The 15,263-nt window shown below is 41.4% G+C and overlaps 1 protein-coding gene across 50 annotated transcripts in view; it reads left to right on the top strand.

The window, feature by feature from the left end:
* TMTC2 (transmembrane O-mannosyltransferase targeting cadherins 2) overlaps positions 1-15,263 on the top strand; it is a 949,512-nt gene that overhangs the window by 380,095 nt on the left and 554,154 nt on the right. The window contains exon 12 of one of the 50 annotated variants that reach the window (XM_021093031.2): positions 7,461-10,165. The exons of the other annotated variants lie outside the window; for them this stretch is intronic. Coding sequence (XP_020948690.2) covers positions 7,461-7,640 — 180 coding nt within the window. The 3' untranslated portion in view covers positions 7,641-10,165. Of the gene's footprint in view, positions 1-7,460; positions 10,166-15,263 lie in introns of those variants that run through there. 50 annotated transcript variants of the gene reach the window in all.

Genomic DNA, 15,263 nt, shown 5'->3' with positions numbered 1-15,263 from the left:
TAGGAATGGGATGGGATGCTGAGCCAGGCAGTGCCAGTCGAAATGAGAGGTGGGAAAGAGAGCAAGAGCAGGAAACGTATTGCTCCCTTTAAATGTTCTTGTTGCCCCTGAGAAAAGGAACTAAGACGCAGCCAGAGAGCAAGGAGTCTGGGTAGAGAGAGAGATGCAGGCCATAACCAACAGTCTCTTCCGCACGTTCGCCAGCTAGGAGCGGCCACCGTCTCCCACAGATCATGGGCCAGGAGCCCCACACCTACTGTGACACGTTTCCGTGGTTCCTGCTGCCCCCTCGCTGTCCAGATTTCTGTCATCCCTCTCTCACTGCAGTGAAAGGGAATCCATATCAAGAATTTCCCATTTTGAGTGGAACAGATTTTTCACTTCAGAAACAGTACTTCCCTGGTTGTTCGTTTTGAGAAAGTGACTTTGAGCAGGAACGATCCGGGCCAGACCGTGCTATTTATGAGCAGGTTTCAAGTGGGAGCTCTAAGTAAGGACCTTTCAAATGTCACTTTGTGGTTGACATCCCTTGCACAGCGTATTCCGTCCAAATGCTCACGAACAGGTAGACCACTGAAGAGGAAATGCAAAAAGCAGTCAACTCAAAAGATTATCAGCCTCTCTAGTAATCAGGAGAAAAAAAAAATGAAGCACAGAATAAGATTCTCTTTTACAGCTTTCAATGTGTAAAACTTAAGAAGCCAGACAATACTGAGTGTTATTAAGGATAGGAAATAGATTGACCTCAGTTACATGTGGATGCTGATGCGTGTTGATACAACCTCACTGAAGAGCAATTTGATAACATCTGGCAAAGTTGAAAATCCCCTGCGTCCGGCAATTCCACTCTTGGAAGCTCTCCCATAAGTATATGTGGAGCTATTCACAAGAATATTAATGGCAACCTCTTTTAAAGAGTTATATGCCCATCCTTCAAAAAATGGGTGGTCATTCAATGGAATTCATGTGAAAGAACTAAATCCTCAGTAAAGATGAATCTGAAAAACAAAACGATGAGCAAAACTTTTAGGGTCCAGGTGAGTGGTGTCCTATGATGGATCATAACAAATTTGTAATATTAAAACTTATGCATGTATAAGATCATACATGTGCTGTGGGTACCCAGAAAATAAAGGCGTAAAACAAGCATTGGAATAATAAATCCCAACTTTAAGATAGTGATTTTCTTGAGAGAAAGGGGCTGAGTTCAGGAACGGGACAGTGAGCGATACTTGGGGGCTTCAGTTATCTTGACAAAGTCTTATTTGTTAGGCAGGCATACAGTTTTTGTTACATTCTCTGAATCTTTGTATTCCTAAGACATTTACAATAAAGAGAAAACCCTGCATAAGGCTTTTCTTGTGTGTTCATTCATTTAGTATATCGCCCATCAATCTTTTTGGCTATCCGTTCATTTATTATTCTTTTTTGTCAAAATAATTTTATTTGAATAATCTCAGAAAATTGATTGTGGGTTAAACCAAGTTGGGAGAAAAGAACAGTATAATCAAAAGAGAGATTTAAGGGAGATGCGGGGGTGAAGTTGCCAAGACTAAACAATTGAATGAGTGTGTGTGTGTGTGTGTGTGTGTGTGTGTGTGTGTGAAGGAAGGCAAGGAATCAAGGGTAATGTATTTAGATTTCTAGCCTGGCCTTGAACCTTGAAGCAGCCAGTGGGACAACAGAAGACGTGCCACTGGAACTGAGTGCGACACGTTGCCTAATTTTGTCTCAATCTGTGTTACACTTTTTCCCGTGAGCCTGATAGTCTTACAATCTTTAATTCAGTAATTGTTGACCAAATAGTTGCCGTGTGCCAGGCACCATAAGTATAAAGAGCTCTCAGTTTATGCATACGTACTCTTTTTTATGAGGGTGTTTCTTAAAGCTATCTGCCACTCATCTTTAACCGTCATGGCACAGTTACGGCTCCCGTAGATTACATTGGGTAAGCAATTTCAGTTGAAGGGCAGCCTTCATTACGTTATTGGGTAGCCCCTTGAAAAAAAGTGAGAATCCATTAGAAACTTTAGACCGTGAAAACTCATTTAGGGGACGTTAAAGGTGGCTGTCCTGAAATAGCGTGTTAATTGAATAATGGATGGGTCAGGGTAACATTCTTTCTTAAAAGTTATTTAGTTCTTTTAGTATTTATTGATTGATTTATTTACTCATTTATTGGTGACATGTGGAAGCTCCTGGGCCAGGGATTGAACAGCAGCGACCCGAGCCACAGCAATAATTCCGGATCCTTAACCCACTGAGCCACCAGGGAACTCCTTAAGTTATTTAGTTCTCACAACAGTACCTGTATAACCGTATGGATAATTTCGGCAGCACTTTGCATCATAAAAGGGGGGGGGACCGCAGGACCAATGGGGCACAGGGAGGCCAGTTACTGTGTGGGTTTTCACTGCCAGAGCATTCCCAGCAAATCCTTAGTTTCCTTTTTCTGGACCTCACCCAAGTCCTCTGCCAAAGGTCTGTGTTTTAGTCCTGTTCCTGGTAGACACATGAATTCCCAGTCCTAAATCCCTTTATTTCTCACTGCTCTTCCACCATAGATCTCCTTGCAAGACTAAGTAATAGGCAAAGGCTGGGGAGATAGTTTTGTTTTCTGATCCTGTGTGATCAGGCTGCCCTAAATCCAGCTGGATTCCCTGGGAGCCTCAAGAGCAGTGGATTAGAATCAGACCTTCATAATCTTGCCTTTGCTCTACCCCACCCCAGTACACATCCATTGCTTTAATTTTGCTTATTTCCTCCCAATGTTGGAGACATAAACCAAAGACCACAGCAAAGTAACAAGAAAGGCCTCATTCCGCAGAGACTTGGAAAAGACGTCATTTGTTGCCTTGGTGTAGCTGCTAGTCAGCCCCTTTGATGTAGCGCCTCTGATTCTTCAGGGAAACAAGGACGGTCTGGTTCTCCTTTTTTTCTAGTCTGTGAAGTCGGAGGCAGTGTCCTTTACGGGCGAGGCGCCGCAAGCCCCGTGTTACATGGTTGCAAGCTGCTTGGCTGCCTTTGTTAATATGCTGAAAATTTCCTCGGCTGTCTTTAATAGAAAAAGGATGTGTGTGAGGCAAGACCTCGGCAGCTGTGGCTGGGTTCTTGTTCCCCACACATGAGTCACAGCGGGCAGAGGCCATCGCATCAGGATGTAACCAAGCAGCCAGTTACCTGGTTGTCTTGCATTTCAGTTCCATGGTGAGGTAGTCTTCAGGTCTGTTTAGAAAGCTTATGCGCTCCAGTTTGGTGATGAAAAGGCTTTTCATTTCCTCCCTTTCTCTCGAACAGTATTTAGTCATTTACTGCTTCTGTGAATAAAGTTTCTTTTGCACACTGACTGCCTTCAGTAATTGCATTGCCAAGAGAAGAATTCTCCTTTCTGGAAGGACAGACGTGTGGCCTGACATACTGTGTTCTATAGGATCTTCATCCTCTCAGGAATTTGATCCTTGTTCTGTAGGAAACTCCATCTCAAAGACTGTGAATTAGATAATCTAGAACCTGGAAATGACTTCCAGAACAGTGCTTCTCAAATATTAATAAGCATGCAGAGCACCCGGGGCGATCTTGTTAAAATTTCGATTCTGATGCATTAGGCGGCCCCTGAAATTCTGCAGTTCTGTCAAGCTCCCCAGCGATGCCCATGCTAGGCCTTACAATTTTTGTAGCAAGGCTGGAAGCCTGAAGGCATTCAGCCCAGTGCACATCCACTAAGCTGTGGAGGGCAGATAGAACAGGCTTAAAAGATAAAACTTTTGGAGTTCCCGTCATGGCTCAGTGGTTGATAAGTCCGACTAGGAACCATGAGGTTGTGGGTTCGATCCCTGGCCTCGCTCAGTGGGTTAAGGATCTGGCGGTGCCGTGAGCTGTGGTGCAGACGCAGCTCAGATCTGGTGTAGGGTGGCGGTGGCGGCCGCTCTGAATGGACCCCTAGCCTGGGAACCTCCATATGCCGTAGGTGTGGCCCAAAAAAGACCAACAAAAGATAAAATTTTTGTCTTTGCAGAGAGAAAACAACCACATAAGAAGAAAGTCATCTGTATCTAACTTCATTTACAAACTTTTAACAACTAACATGAAGTTTTTTTATCAAAATAACAATATTATCAAAGCAGTTACCCAAGACAATGAGGCTCTTTACTTAATGTCACCTTTGAGCACATTGCTTTGTAAATGTCATCGGTTTCTTTTTACTCAAAGAAGCAGCTCTAGTGATGTTTTAAGCCTTACATAATGTATATCCTTAGGTTTTGAAAATTTAAGCTTTTTTACTGAAAATAAACACATTTAAACCAAAATGTTTCTTCTGAACATAGACATCTACAGCTATTTAAAAATACTGAATGATCTTAAGTCTACACATTTTTAGCTGACTTGGATTTTTACCCTCGGGACACAATTGATGAGCATAGGTGAGCTTTCAAGAGATTGGTTTTCCCACACGAACTTTAACGGCCACTTTTGATTGTCTTTGTTTGATGAGTAACATGCATTAGGATAATGCAAAATTCGAATTGTTCCCCCAAAATCATTATAATTAGCACACAGAACTCATTTTGATAACAGATTTAACTTATTAGAATAATATGAACTGTTGTTTCATCCCTTGATAGCAGAAACGTGACCTCAAAGCTTTCCAGGAAAGAACGACCCCAGGCGACAATGTAGTAACAATGGCAAAACCTATTTTTGTCGCTTGGTATGCACTTCTCCACTTGTTGTCACAGCTGTCTTTTCCAGGTTTAACCTAAGAAAGCCTGCAAACCTAGTATAGGCAGGACCTGTTCACAAATCCTCAGCCTTTGGACCCAGTGGTCATTTAAGCTTCTTGGCGTAGACAAGATTCTGCTTTGTGTGTTTGCGATGATGAGGAGACAGAAGAGGGAAAAGACAATCTCCTTCCATCCTGATTTCATCTCATCTACAGCCCTCTGAAGAAAGAATGGTTATGATCCCATTTCCAGCAGAAACTGAGGTCTCAGGGCTCCCTCACCTTGCCCAAGTACAGACCGGCCTTTGGGACCTCGGCGGCGTGACTGGCAGCCTTGAGTGTTTTTAATAATCCCCTTGGGTTGCAATTACACTTCGGTGCAGACACTGATAATAAAGCGATTCAAGAAATAACCACTACCCTACAGAGCCATCTGGTTTCTCTCAGCCCCATCCCTGGGCTTCTATTTCTGGTTCAAAAGGAATGATCTCCAGCCGGGTTCCTTCCTCCCTTCCCACTCACGGCAGCAGAAAGTCTGAACATTTTATCTACTTTGCATCTCCAGTAAGTCAGGCTGTGAACACACCTCGCCATCACTTTAGTAGCTGTTTATTGACAGTCATGCTGGGCTCCGGGAGGGGACATAATTCAGAAGAGATGTGTCCCAGCATCAAGAAACTCAGTATAATACTGAGTGGTATGACAACCAAGTTCTCTTAGGAAGACGGAGTAGGTGGTGTTATTTTGGGTTTCCAATGGAGAGCTGTTCACTGCACATGTAATTTAGAGCTATGTTTATTTAGATTCGTGTTTAAAATTAGAAACTGACCATCTGTATTTTTCTTGATAAGTATGGAGTCATCCTGACCAAAAGGTTTTTGAAGGTCAGGAATGGCTTATATTTGCAACATTATTTTTGGAAAAGAAGAAAAGATGTGGAAAAGATGGAAAATAATGCCCAGCCGTTGAGGACTTCAGAAAACGTGTGTGTCCATGCAGAGACATATTATGCAGCCACTGAAATAAAAATTATAACGTATGTATAACAACAAAAAAAAATCACAAACACGCTAGGCCTCCAGCAAAGTGAGACAAGAAAAAGTGAACTTGACATTTGCAGAGTGTTTACTATGTGCATATACTATGCTACATTTATTTTCTCCCTTCATCTACAAGATGCAAAAAAGTCGATGCTATTTCAGTACTTCATAAATGAAAGAATTGAGACACAGATAGATGAGAGAACCTCACCGAAGTCACAGCTGGTGGTTGGGCACAAAGGCCAATCCAGATCTCTTCAAACCCAAATCTGATCATCTTTTTCCAGTTGATTTACTCAGAGTTATTCAACCCTCCCCCAGCATTGTTTTTGATTTAGAAATAATCGTTTTTATAGTAAAGAGTGGAGTCATCTGAATTCAACTGAAAAAATGTTTGCATAGTGAAAACACCAGATCATAAAAGTGGTTGAATTATTTTAGGCTGTATTATAGAGTTGCCAGGACAATTAATGGGTGACACCATCTGTAACATGAAAACATAGGCTTAGCATAAACAACTTCAGTTTTATCTGATGTTTGAAATATGCATCTATGTAACTGCCAAAATATTAGCTGCTCTTTGTTAGCCAAAAAGTTTCAGGGACAAGACAAGAGCAGAACAGCACTTTTTCATAGATAAGGAGCAAAGTGTTTTTCCCTTTGGGAAAGCCTCATTGTTGTTAACCAATGTTTGAGAATTTTGGGCTGGAAACCCTGGTGTTATACTAGTGCCACACAACTTACACTCTTTTTTTTTTTCATTACCTTTCACGTGATACCTTTGTATTGCAATTGTCACACCTTAACAGAAAATTCTGAGAATTGTTTAACTACTTTTAAAGCCAGGAGTATAAAACCTCTCTTATAAAAGGTACATTTTTCTGTACTGTATTTTATCTATTTTGATCTCATTTTACTTTGCTGTATTTATTGTAAACATTGACCATTAGAAGTTTACAAGCTGTTTGACTTAAAAAATAAGGATTCCATCTCATTAAACTACTTGGGTTAAATTTGGAAAAGACTGTAGTAGTGATTGCATTTGAACTTTTTTCAGGGTTTTTCACCTGAAAACACAGGTAGAATTTTACAAGGTAGGAATTACCTTGAGGTGCAGTGGGTTAGGGATCTGGCATTGTCATGGCAACCACGTGGCTCGGGTTCCAGCCCTAGCCCAGGAACCTCTGCATGCTGTGGGCGTGATCAGAAATATTTTACCGTGTATGTTTGGTAATGTTTGCAGAAATGGCATGGACTAACACTAAGGAGAAAAAACGAAAACTGTGTAGACCTAAGTTTGTCTCCTTTGCCCACTTCCTTTTTTATTTCTTGACGTTGAGTTGGGAAAAATTCAATTTCTCCATCTCAAGTTGTCTTTAGCTTTTTTCTCAAGAAAGTAGTCTGACTCGGCTACTCGGTCTTCATATGTAACCTACGCTTTCTCATTAAAGGAAAAAAACTCTTTCTCTAACCGCCTGCCCTCTTTAAAGCACAAAGTGCACAGCGGCTCTTAGAAAATTCTTTTTCCTTCCCGATTATATTGATCTCTTTGTATAAATGGCTAAATTGCCCCCCACCCCCCGACAAAATGCCTCCAGACATAAGGGAATCATTTCCGTATGTGGATGAAAATGTTTGTCTTCCATGAAGGAACGCTTGCAATGGCCTCTTAATTGTTTTCCTCCCTCTTCTGGTTCCAGTATCCGGCGGCTCTGATGAATCTGGGAGCCATCCTGCACCTCAACGGCAGGCTCCAAAGGGCCGAGGCCAACTACCTGCGGGCCCTGCAGCTCAAGCCAGATGACGTCATCACGCAGTCCAACCTCCGCAAACTCTGGAACATCATGGAAAAGCAAGGCTTAAAGACCTCCAAGACCTGACACGGGAGGGCAGCCCCTACCTCGTCCTCTTCCATATCCTAAAGCTGGCTTCACGGACGCACAGAATTTCCCCGCGGTGCTGTGACAAGAGCTAGTTTGGACTTCACGGCCCAGGGCAGAGATCACTGAGGTTGCTGCCCCTTCTGGAAGTACCCACTTTGCTTTTGGCACAGCCACTAACACCAAAAAAGGGGAATGTTGGAAACCTCCTATAGGACATAATTGTCACCCATAGAACCGTAAACCAGAGCACTTAAAACAGCATCTTTTAGCATCTGAAATGGGGGGGGGGGCTCAGTTGCAAATGTTGTTCATTTTTGAAAGGTAACTTCGAAATTGTACTGTTCCTGAAACACTGTGAGAGGAAGACAGAGTGCCTGTGCAGCCACCGTGCACTGTCAAGGTCACGTGTTCATGGGGAGTGATTGAAAAGGGGGGTGGATCCTGGGAAGCCGCCGGTTGTCCTGACGCTGCTGTCTTCCCTCTTTGGGACAGCCTGCCTATCATTTTCTAAAACTTAGAGAACTTTTTTTTTTTTAATCGTGTGTCAGGATCTGTCAGAGTCTACCTTTGTTTCTGGACTAGTGCCCATAAGGTTTTATGATTCAGCTGTCATGGTCCTTTGGGGCATTCCTTTGCTTTTCATGTGCTGAAAAGGGTGAGCAGGTGCAAAGCAAGCCACGTTTCTCACTGGTGTTGTAGGAGGGGCTGGGGAGGCCTTATGTGTGTCAGGCAGGCATTTTTTACTCTGATGTCACCAACATGCTCCACCCCCCCAAAAAAAACAAAAATGCCTAGGAGAATCCATTGTATTAATTCTTGGGCTTTTGAAATTGCCTTTTGAAATGGCTGTTCCTGGTTACTGCTCATACTTATATAGGGAGTAAATCAAAAGGAAGCTTAAGAAAAAAAAAAAAAAAGCATTCTAGTTCCAATAACTAAACAGCATCCATTTGACAAAAGGGAAGATGCTTTCGTGCCTCCCAGATGTTGCTTGCTGGTTTAAAAATCAAGTCTTTGCAAGGGAGTGTATAATGATGGTTGCCAGTGATATTCTATTTGATTTGGTATGAAATACTAGTCACTTTCTAATAGGTACCTAAATGGCAGCGCTGATAAGATTTGAGGAATTATTTTTAATCACACTCTGTTCTTCTCAAAAGATGTAAAAATGACTCGTCATCTGCAGTAGACTGTAGCATTAGCCACGTGTTCTAGGGCTCCTGCCAAGTGCTTTTCACCGTTGAAAACTATTTTTCACTAGCAAATTCGGCATTTTATTTCATTACCTATTAGTAACCACTTCAATGATGATTTCACCAGTAGAAGACTATAAATGAAGTAGAGAGAAACATTTACTGAACATTTTTTTGACTTTCAGTCAAATGTTGCTACTAAAAATTAACTTTGTAAAAATGATAGTCCACTCTCAACTTCCTAGAGAAAGTAGCTACACAGTACCCTAAGTATTTATTTATTTATTATTCTACCATAGCAGAATAACAAAACTTGATTCATTACCAGTTCTTTGCAACTTAAAACTAGCTTTTTCTCCTGTCCTTCCACACTGTCTATATCGTCAGCATCCCCATTTAAGGGAAGCTGGACCTGCAAACACATCATATTATGTTTTCTTCGTATTTTATGTTTTGCTTCATATCTGAATACGGTGAGATAAAGAATTTAACGTAGCTTTTCTATGGCATTAGTGTTTGGGCGAGAAGGACAACATAGAGAAAGATTTGTTGATGGCATTAAAAGAAGGTCCTCTTAATATGTGTATTATTTTGTAAACATTTTACTGAAGGGCCACAAGTTAAAGTATAACTAAATCACTGTGTTTTCAGAATGGTGTTTAATGTTTCATAGCAACAGACCCGTGGTCAAACCAAAAACGTGGGTTGGAGTATATTTTTCATCTTCTAGGACCTTGGCAGTTGCAAAAAAAGTGGGGGTGGGGGGATTTAATATAAGGATATAGAGATGAATTCAATGTTTAACATTTTTATTTATTTAAATAGTTATTGACCTATGATGACTTCCTAGTCTTAACCTTGTGTCTTTATTGTTATCATTCTTCCTTTCAAACACTTGGTTCTTGATAGAGTCACTGATTGCACAGAAGCGCTTCATGTTGACCCAGTTCCCAAGTAGCATTAATAATTGGGCCTGTGTCATAAAATGCATGGATCATTAATAACTAAATGTCCCCGACACCTTTCACGACAGGGCTGGGCTTAGTAAGTGACCACGTGGGGGGGGTGGGGGGGAGGGCTGGGGGGAGGGCTCCATAGAACATGGTAAAAAAAAAAGAAGTCTCTGCTCAGGGATTTATGGTGGATTATTGCAGACAGTGCTAAAAATATAGAGCACAAGACAAGTTTACTAAATTAAAATTTTATTTTTTGAGAAACTGTTATTTGTATAAATTATCAAGATTTGTAGGCTTTCCTTTTGTAGAAATAATTGTTTTATGTGCCAGAGAATTCTGATTTTGTTTTCAACAATAAAGCATTGATAACAAATGTGTCATAAGCCTTTTAAAGTCTCCTACAGCAACAACACTTGCACTGTCTTGAGTTTTTAACAGACATGGGAGAAAGTTGGGGATTGCCAGGAACTTCCCAAAAGCCATTTTAGATATATTAACTTCATAGAGTCCCAAAGCTCTTTGTTGGTGGGTTTGTCTTGTGACCTAATCAAGTTTTCTCGTGACTTTGGAACTTTCTCCTCTGATCCATGATTTTCTTGCTAAAGAGAAGTTCGTCTCGTCACTCTTTGGAAGTAGACAAATAAAGCACTTGCACCAAGAGTCATTCTAAGAAGTTGGAGGAACGTTTGGGGAACTTTAGGAGTAGACCTTCATGGAAATTTCAAATGACCAGGAGACTTCAAATTCCAGCAGTGCTCCCGAGGGGGACTACATCGCCAATCTCTATGAAATAACTGTAAAGGCCAGTGTGCGGCCATGTGGCCGATGAAATGAGAGCCGATTCAAAGTCCTCTCTGATTGCGCCCTGCAGGAGAACCACCCAAAATGACACAGCGAGAAGGCTGAAGTCCTGGCACGCCTGTGTCTTTCTCTACCGCAAAACCAAGCACACGGAGTTAGCCCGACACTGCCACTTCAGCTTGCTCTCTCCTTACAGCCTGTGGCATTTCCAATGCTTAAGCCACCTGTTCTAGCAATTTCTTCATTAGACTGAATCGAGTTTTATGAAGTCAGAAGCAAATTGTATAGTATTGAAAATAATATTTAAGTTAAGAGAGAAATCATATTCCAAAGGTACGTACAGATGCATTGCAATGATCACAATTCTTCAATTATCCACAGAAACCCAGTTTTCCCCTTGTAATAGAGTAACCAAGCCGCAGATGAATTTCCTTTCTTTGCGCTGAAAACCTATATTATGTGAAAACTGCCATTACCAAGGTGAAAATATCAAATGAAAAGTCATTGGTGTCCAGTTCTCTCAACTTTTCAGAAAGCGATTTTGAAAACTATCAGGTTGAGCATGAGCAAGCAATGGACGTGATCTTCATTTATAGTCTGTTTTATTTCCTTCTGCTCGAGAACCACGTACCAGGTTAGAAAAACAAGTCCAAAGAGAAATACATGGTCCCTGCCTTTACTGGTTTCAGAGAATAGTGCCTCAATCCAAAATAAAATTACATGTTGATTTTAAAATAGAATCAACGATGCAATCACTTCCTATTATAAAAGTTCTTAATAACCAACATTTCTAGAGCCTTTTGTGTAACTGCCGCCAACTGGTTCTGGGAACTTGGTTAACACTTTTGGGGGCCTTATGTTCCTCGCATGAAAGCCATTGGGTTTGGTTACATATTCACTGAAGTCTTGTTTGGCTCTCACAGTCAAAATTGCTAAGATGTTATTCATGCATTGTCTTAGTTTGGGCTGCAGAACTCGGTGTCGTACAGTTGCAGGGTCTGGACGTGTAAGACGTGGCTGCCAGCGTGATCGGATGAGGACCCTCTCCGGGTTGCAAACTTCTTGGGCATCCTCACGTGGTGGAAAGGGTGAGAGAGCTCTCTGAAGCTTCTTTTTATCAAGGCATTCGTTCCATTTATGAGGGCCCTTGCCTCATGACCGAATCACCTCCTAATACCATCACCTGTGCCAATGGGTTTTCAACGCATGAGTTTTGGTGGCATGGAAGCATTCAGACCGTAGCAACCTCCTTCCTTCTTCATGATCATCTGCAGGGAGAGAGGTTAAAAATGTGATTGTGGAAGAGAGACTAGCTAGAGAAACACCACCGTGGGTGAAGAAACCCCGTCTCTGGACTCAGGTTCACGGCCTGTGTGCTCACGTGACAGGATGTGAGCACAGGACTGCGTGGGGACAGGCTTGCTGCTTGCTGTCTTTGGGACAGGGACAGGTTATTTCACACCTTTGAGCCCTGGTTTCCTTAACTGTAAACTGGAACATGTCCACAGGGTGTCTGCCTTAAAATAAAATATTAATCCTTTTAGAAAGGAATTAGGAAATATATTATCATGTTGTTATATAATAATAATTTAGCACAACAATCAAATTCTCTGTCAGTGTTCACCTTATATGCTATATTTTATGTTCCACTCAACAAAAACTCAAGGTTTCCTTAGCTGGACTCCGGAATGTATTGTATGCATGTCTTCTTGGCAGAATGGAGTTGTGATTTCCTCCAAGAACAGAACTAGAGGAGCAGGGTCTGCTAAATATGGCCATTTTCACCACACGCCATGGGAAGTGAGGAATTGGCCCTGCTTGGGCCACTTAGTAACACTTTTGTATCGCTCACCAATAAAACAAAACAAAATAAAAACGTTGTCATCTTTTTTGAACATGGTAAGTCTGATGATATCGGCAACGCTTATTATAACTGGTACAAATTAGGATCATTATGGATTAAACCTTAGCCACAAAGTGTCTCCATTTGACCTTCAATCTCTACCTTTTCGAGAAAGCCATGGTGGGAAGAGAACGGATAGACACGTGGGGAGTGGACCGTTAATTGCCATTAGCAATGATTTAAGTTCTGGTTGTAGAGGAGGAGAATTGATTAGGACAGTTTGAGACTGTCCTTTTTGATTGCTTCGTAACCTGCCGAGACTGAACCACTCACTGCACTGGTAGAAGGGGTGGAATGGAGTTTAACAAATAAGAGACTGGATAACACAACCACAGGAAAGGCTGGGAAAATCTTCAATTTGATGTCTAGACTGGCGCTAGACATCTATTCTGATCTGAAATATATTTAACTTCTCTCGTACTTTCTTGGGATTTGACAAGAATATCCCTCATTCAAGACAAAGCGATCAGCCATTCTCCAGTCAGATGGAGAGAATAGACTTCTGTATTTCAGTGAGCGCTCAAGACTCCTCGAAATCCTTTTTCTAATAATTTTCTATCGTGTCTCTTTCTATCCCAGAAGACTCGAAATAACTCCTCCGAGAACTTTAAATTAGTAACATCATTGAGTGGCTAGAAACTCTAGTGAAAGTTAACTATATATATATATATATATATTGAGAGAGAAGTCAAGCAATTCCACTTCTTTACAAAAATATTAAAAATGTCAAAAAAAATTAAATGCCTTTTCTTCAGCTGGTCACTCCTCTCAAATAGTGTAAAAGATCATTTAATACCAGAAACTCAGAATTGGTGGGGGAGGACCAGGGCAAGTATACAAGAGGAGTGGAAACAAATGATTACCTTTGATTTTAAGGTAGACCCTTTTTCGAATGAATCTCGTTTAGCAAGTAATGTCCATATCGACTCTAGCAGTCATTGGCTTTTTAATTTTGCAGACATCAGCGTATTATATTACATAAAGCCAATTAATAATCTCAAGAGGTTTTCATCCTGAATTCTTTTCTGTGTTATTTTAAATGTCATTCTGTGTAATGTCGGGGTCTTTTACTTTTCCTTTGCAATAGACTATTACTCTGGCAGTGTGCCTTTGCCTATGGTTTATGATGGTGGCTCTTTGGGAAATTTCTCTGGCATTATCATGTTTCGAAGTATCTTTTTAGATACCTGCCCTGTACCACCAAAGAGTTAGCTGTCACTACATGTGTCTTTTAAACTTTAATGGAGTGAGTTTGCACCATGTGATATAGAAGAGCACATTAGTATTGGGTTTTCTTTTATCCCATTAGGTCTATTCTCCCAAATGCTTTGCTGACTGTATTTATTTATAAAATATGAACATACCGGAAAAACATACCTCTTTCTATAAAGTGAGTCGGAATTTTATCTGTTAGTTTTTTTCTCACTCCTATTTATCAAACCAATTTTATCTGAACTTTATTCACTCCAAAATCTTGCTCTGTGAATGATGCTGAAGATAAGTTAGTCTCCTGCTATTTCTCAAGTGGCCACAAAGTGGTATGCGTAGAAATCATAGCAGCAACGTCAGGGAGCAGGAGAGACTAGATTTGACCTCAGCACTTTCAAATGAAGAAGCTATAGTTTAGAGCAGTCCAACGACATAGCAAAGCTTACACAGTCAACAGTGGATCCAGTGGAGCTGGTAAAATATTGAATCCCAGCTGCAGGTTACATCCTGTGTGGCCCAATGCCAACCATCCGGAGTTTGTGAAATCTCTCTACTTTGGAGGAGAGAGTAGATAGACACCAAGCTCATGGAAGGTTTGATCGTGGAGTCTAAATAGATTGCACATACGGGAGATATTACTACCTGAAACTCCTGTGTCACGAAATTCACTTCGGGTCCTCGATTTAAGACATGAACTCTTCATTTTAGGGTGAATTTATGAGCCTTGCCTAACTAAACACAGCTGGTGTAAGTAAAAGTGGTGCAGAGAAGCATTAGGGTCGGTGAAACCATTTCCAAAGACACGTTCCCGTCATCTGATGATACGGCTCGGTGATTTCCGACCTGGCCACGGCCTGTGTGATCTGTGTGATCCAAAGTTTATTCGTGACGACAGCAGGTTCAATGTGCAAGATTTCAGTAGATATCAACCAAATTGGATGTGATCTTTCATGATGAAATTAGCTTTTTATCTTTTATTGTACCCGAGGCTATTCTATGTAAACATTTTGGAGCATACTAGCTCGAGGGAAGCTTTTTATAGAGAATCCTTGTGCCATATGAATGGCGTGTCATTTTCTCATTGCAATGGTAAGTACATGTGCTACAAGTCTTTAGTTCTCACCGGCCAATCTGTGAGATTCCCTTTCACCGACCTTGTCCACCTTCTCGTGTTATACAGAAGCACATGCTCGCACACACAGGCCACGCACACGCTCACTCGCTATGTGGCTGGAAAGTCTACACCTAAACCAGAATTCGAACCTAAGTGTCTGCACATTTGATCCTCCAGGAGAGGACGTGGTTATGCAGACTGAGACTGACTTTGAAATGTTTTGAGTAGCAGAGGACATAAAGTGAGATCAGAGCTTTTGTCCTCGGACGAGTGATTTAAATCCAGACGAGTAAGAGTCAGGAGATGAGGGCTGGCATTTCATAACCTTGAACATCTCTTCCCACCCTCCTCTGGGCCTGTCACAATCAAGCCCAAGCCCTCCTTTATCTGGAGCATGTTCCTGTCCTCATTCTGGAAAAGAAATACCGCTCTGATAGAAGATAT

Source organism: Sus scrofa, chromosome 5 (genome assembly GCF_054392235.1).
Source record: "Sus scrofa isolate SSC_HxYL_T2T_F1_AM1 chromosome 5, Sscrofa_HxYL_maternal_Yorkshire_Landrace_v2.0, whole genome shotgun sequence".
NCBI classification, from domain to species: domain Eukaryota; kingdom Metazoa; phylum Chordata; class Mammalia; order Artiodactyla; family Suidae; genus Sus; species Sus scrofa.
This window is presented reverse-complemented; position numbering and strand designations above follow the sequence as displayed.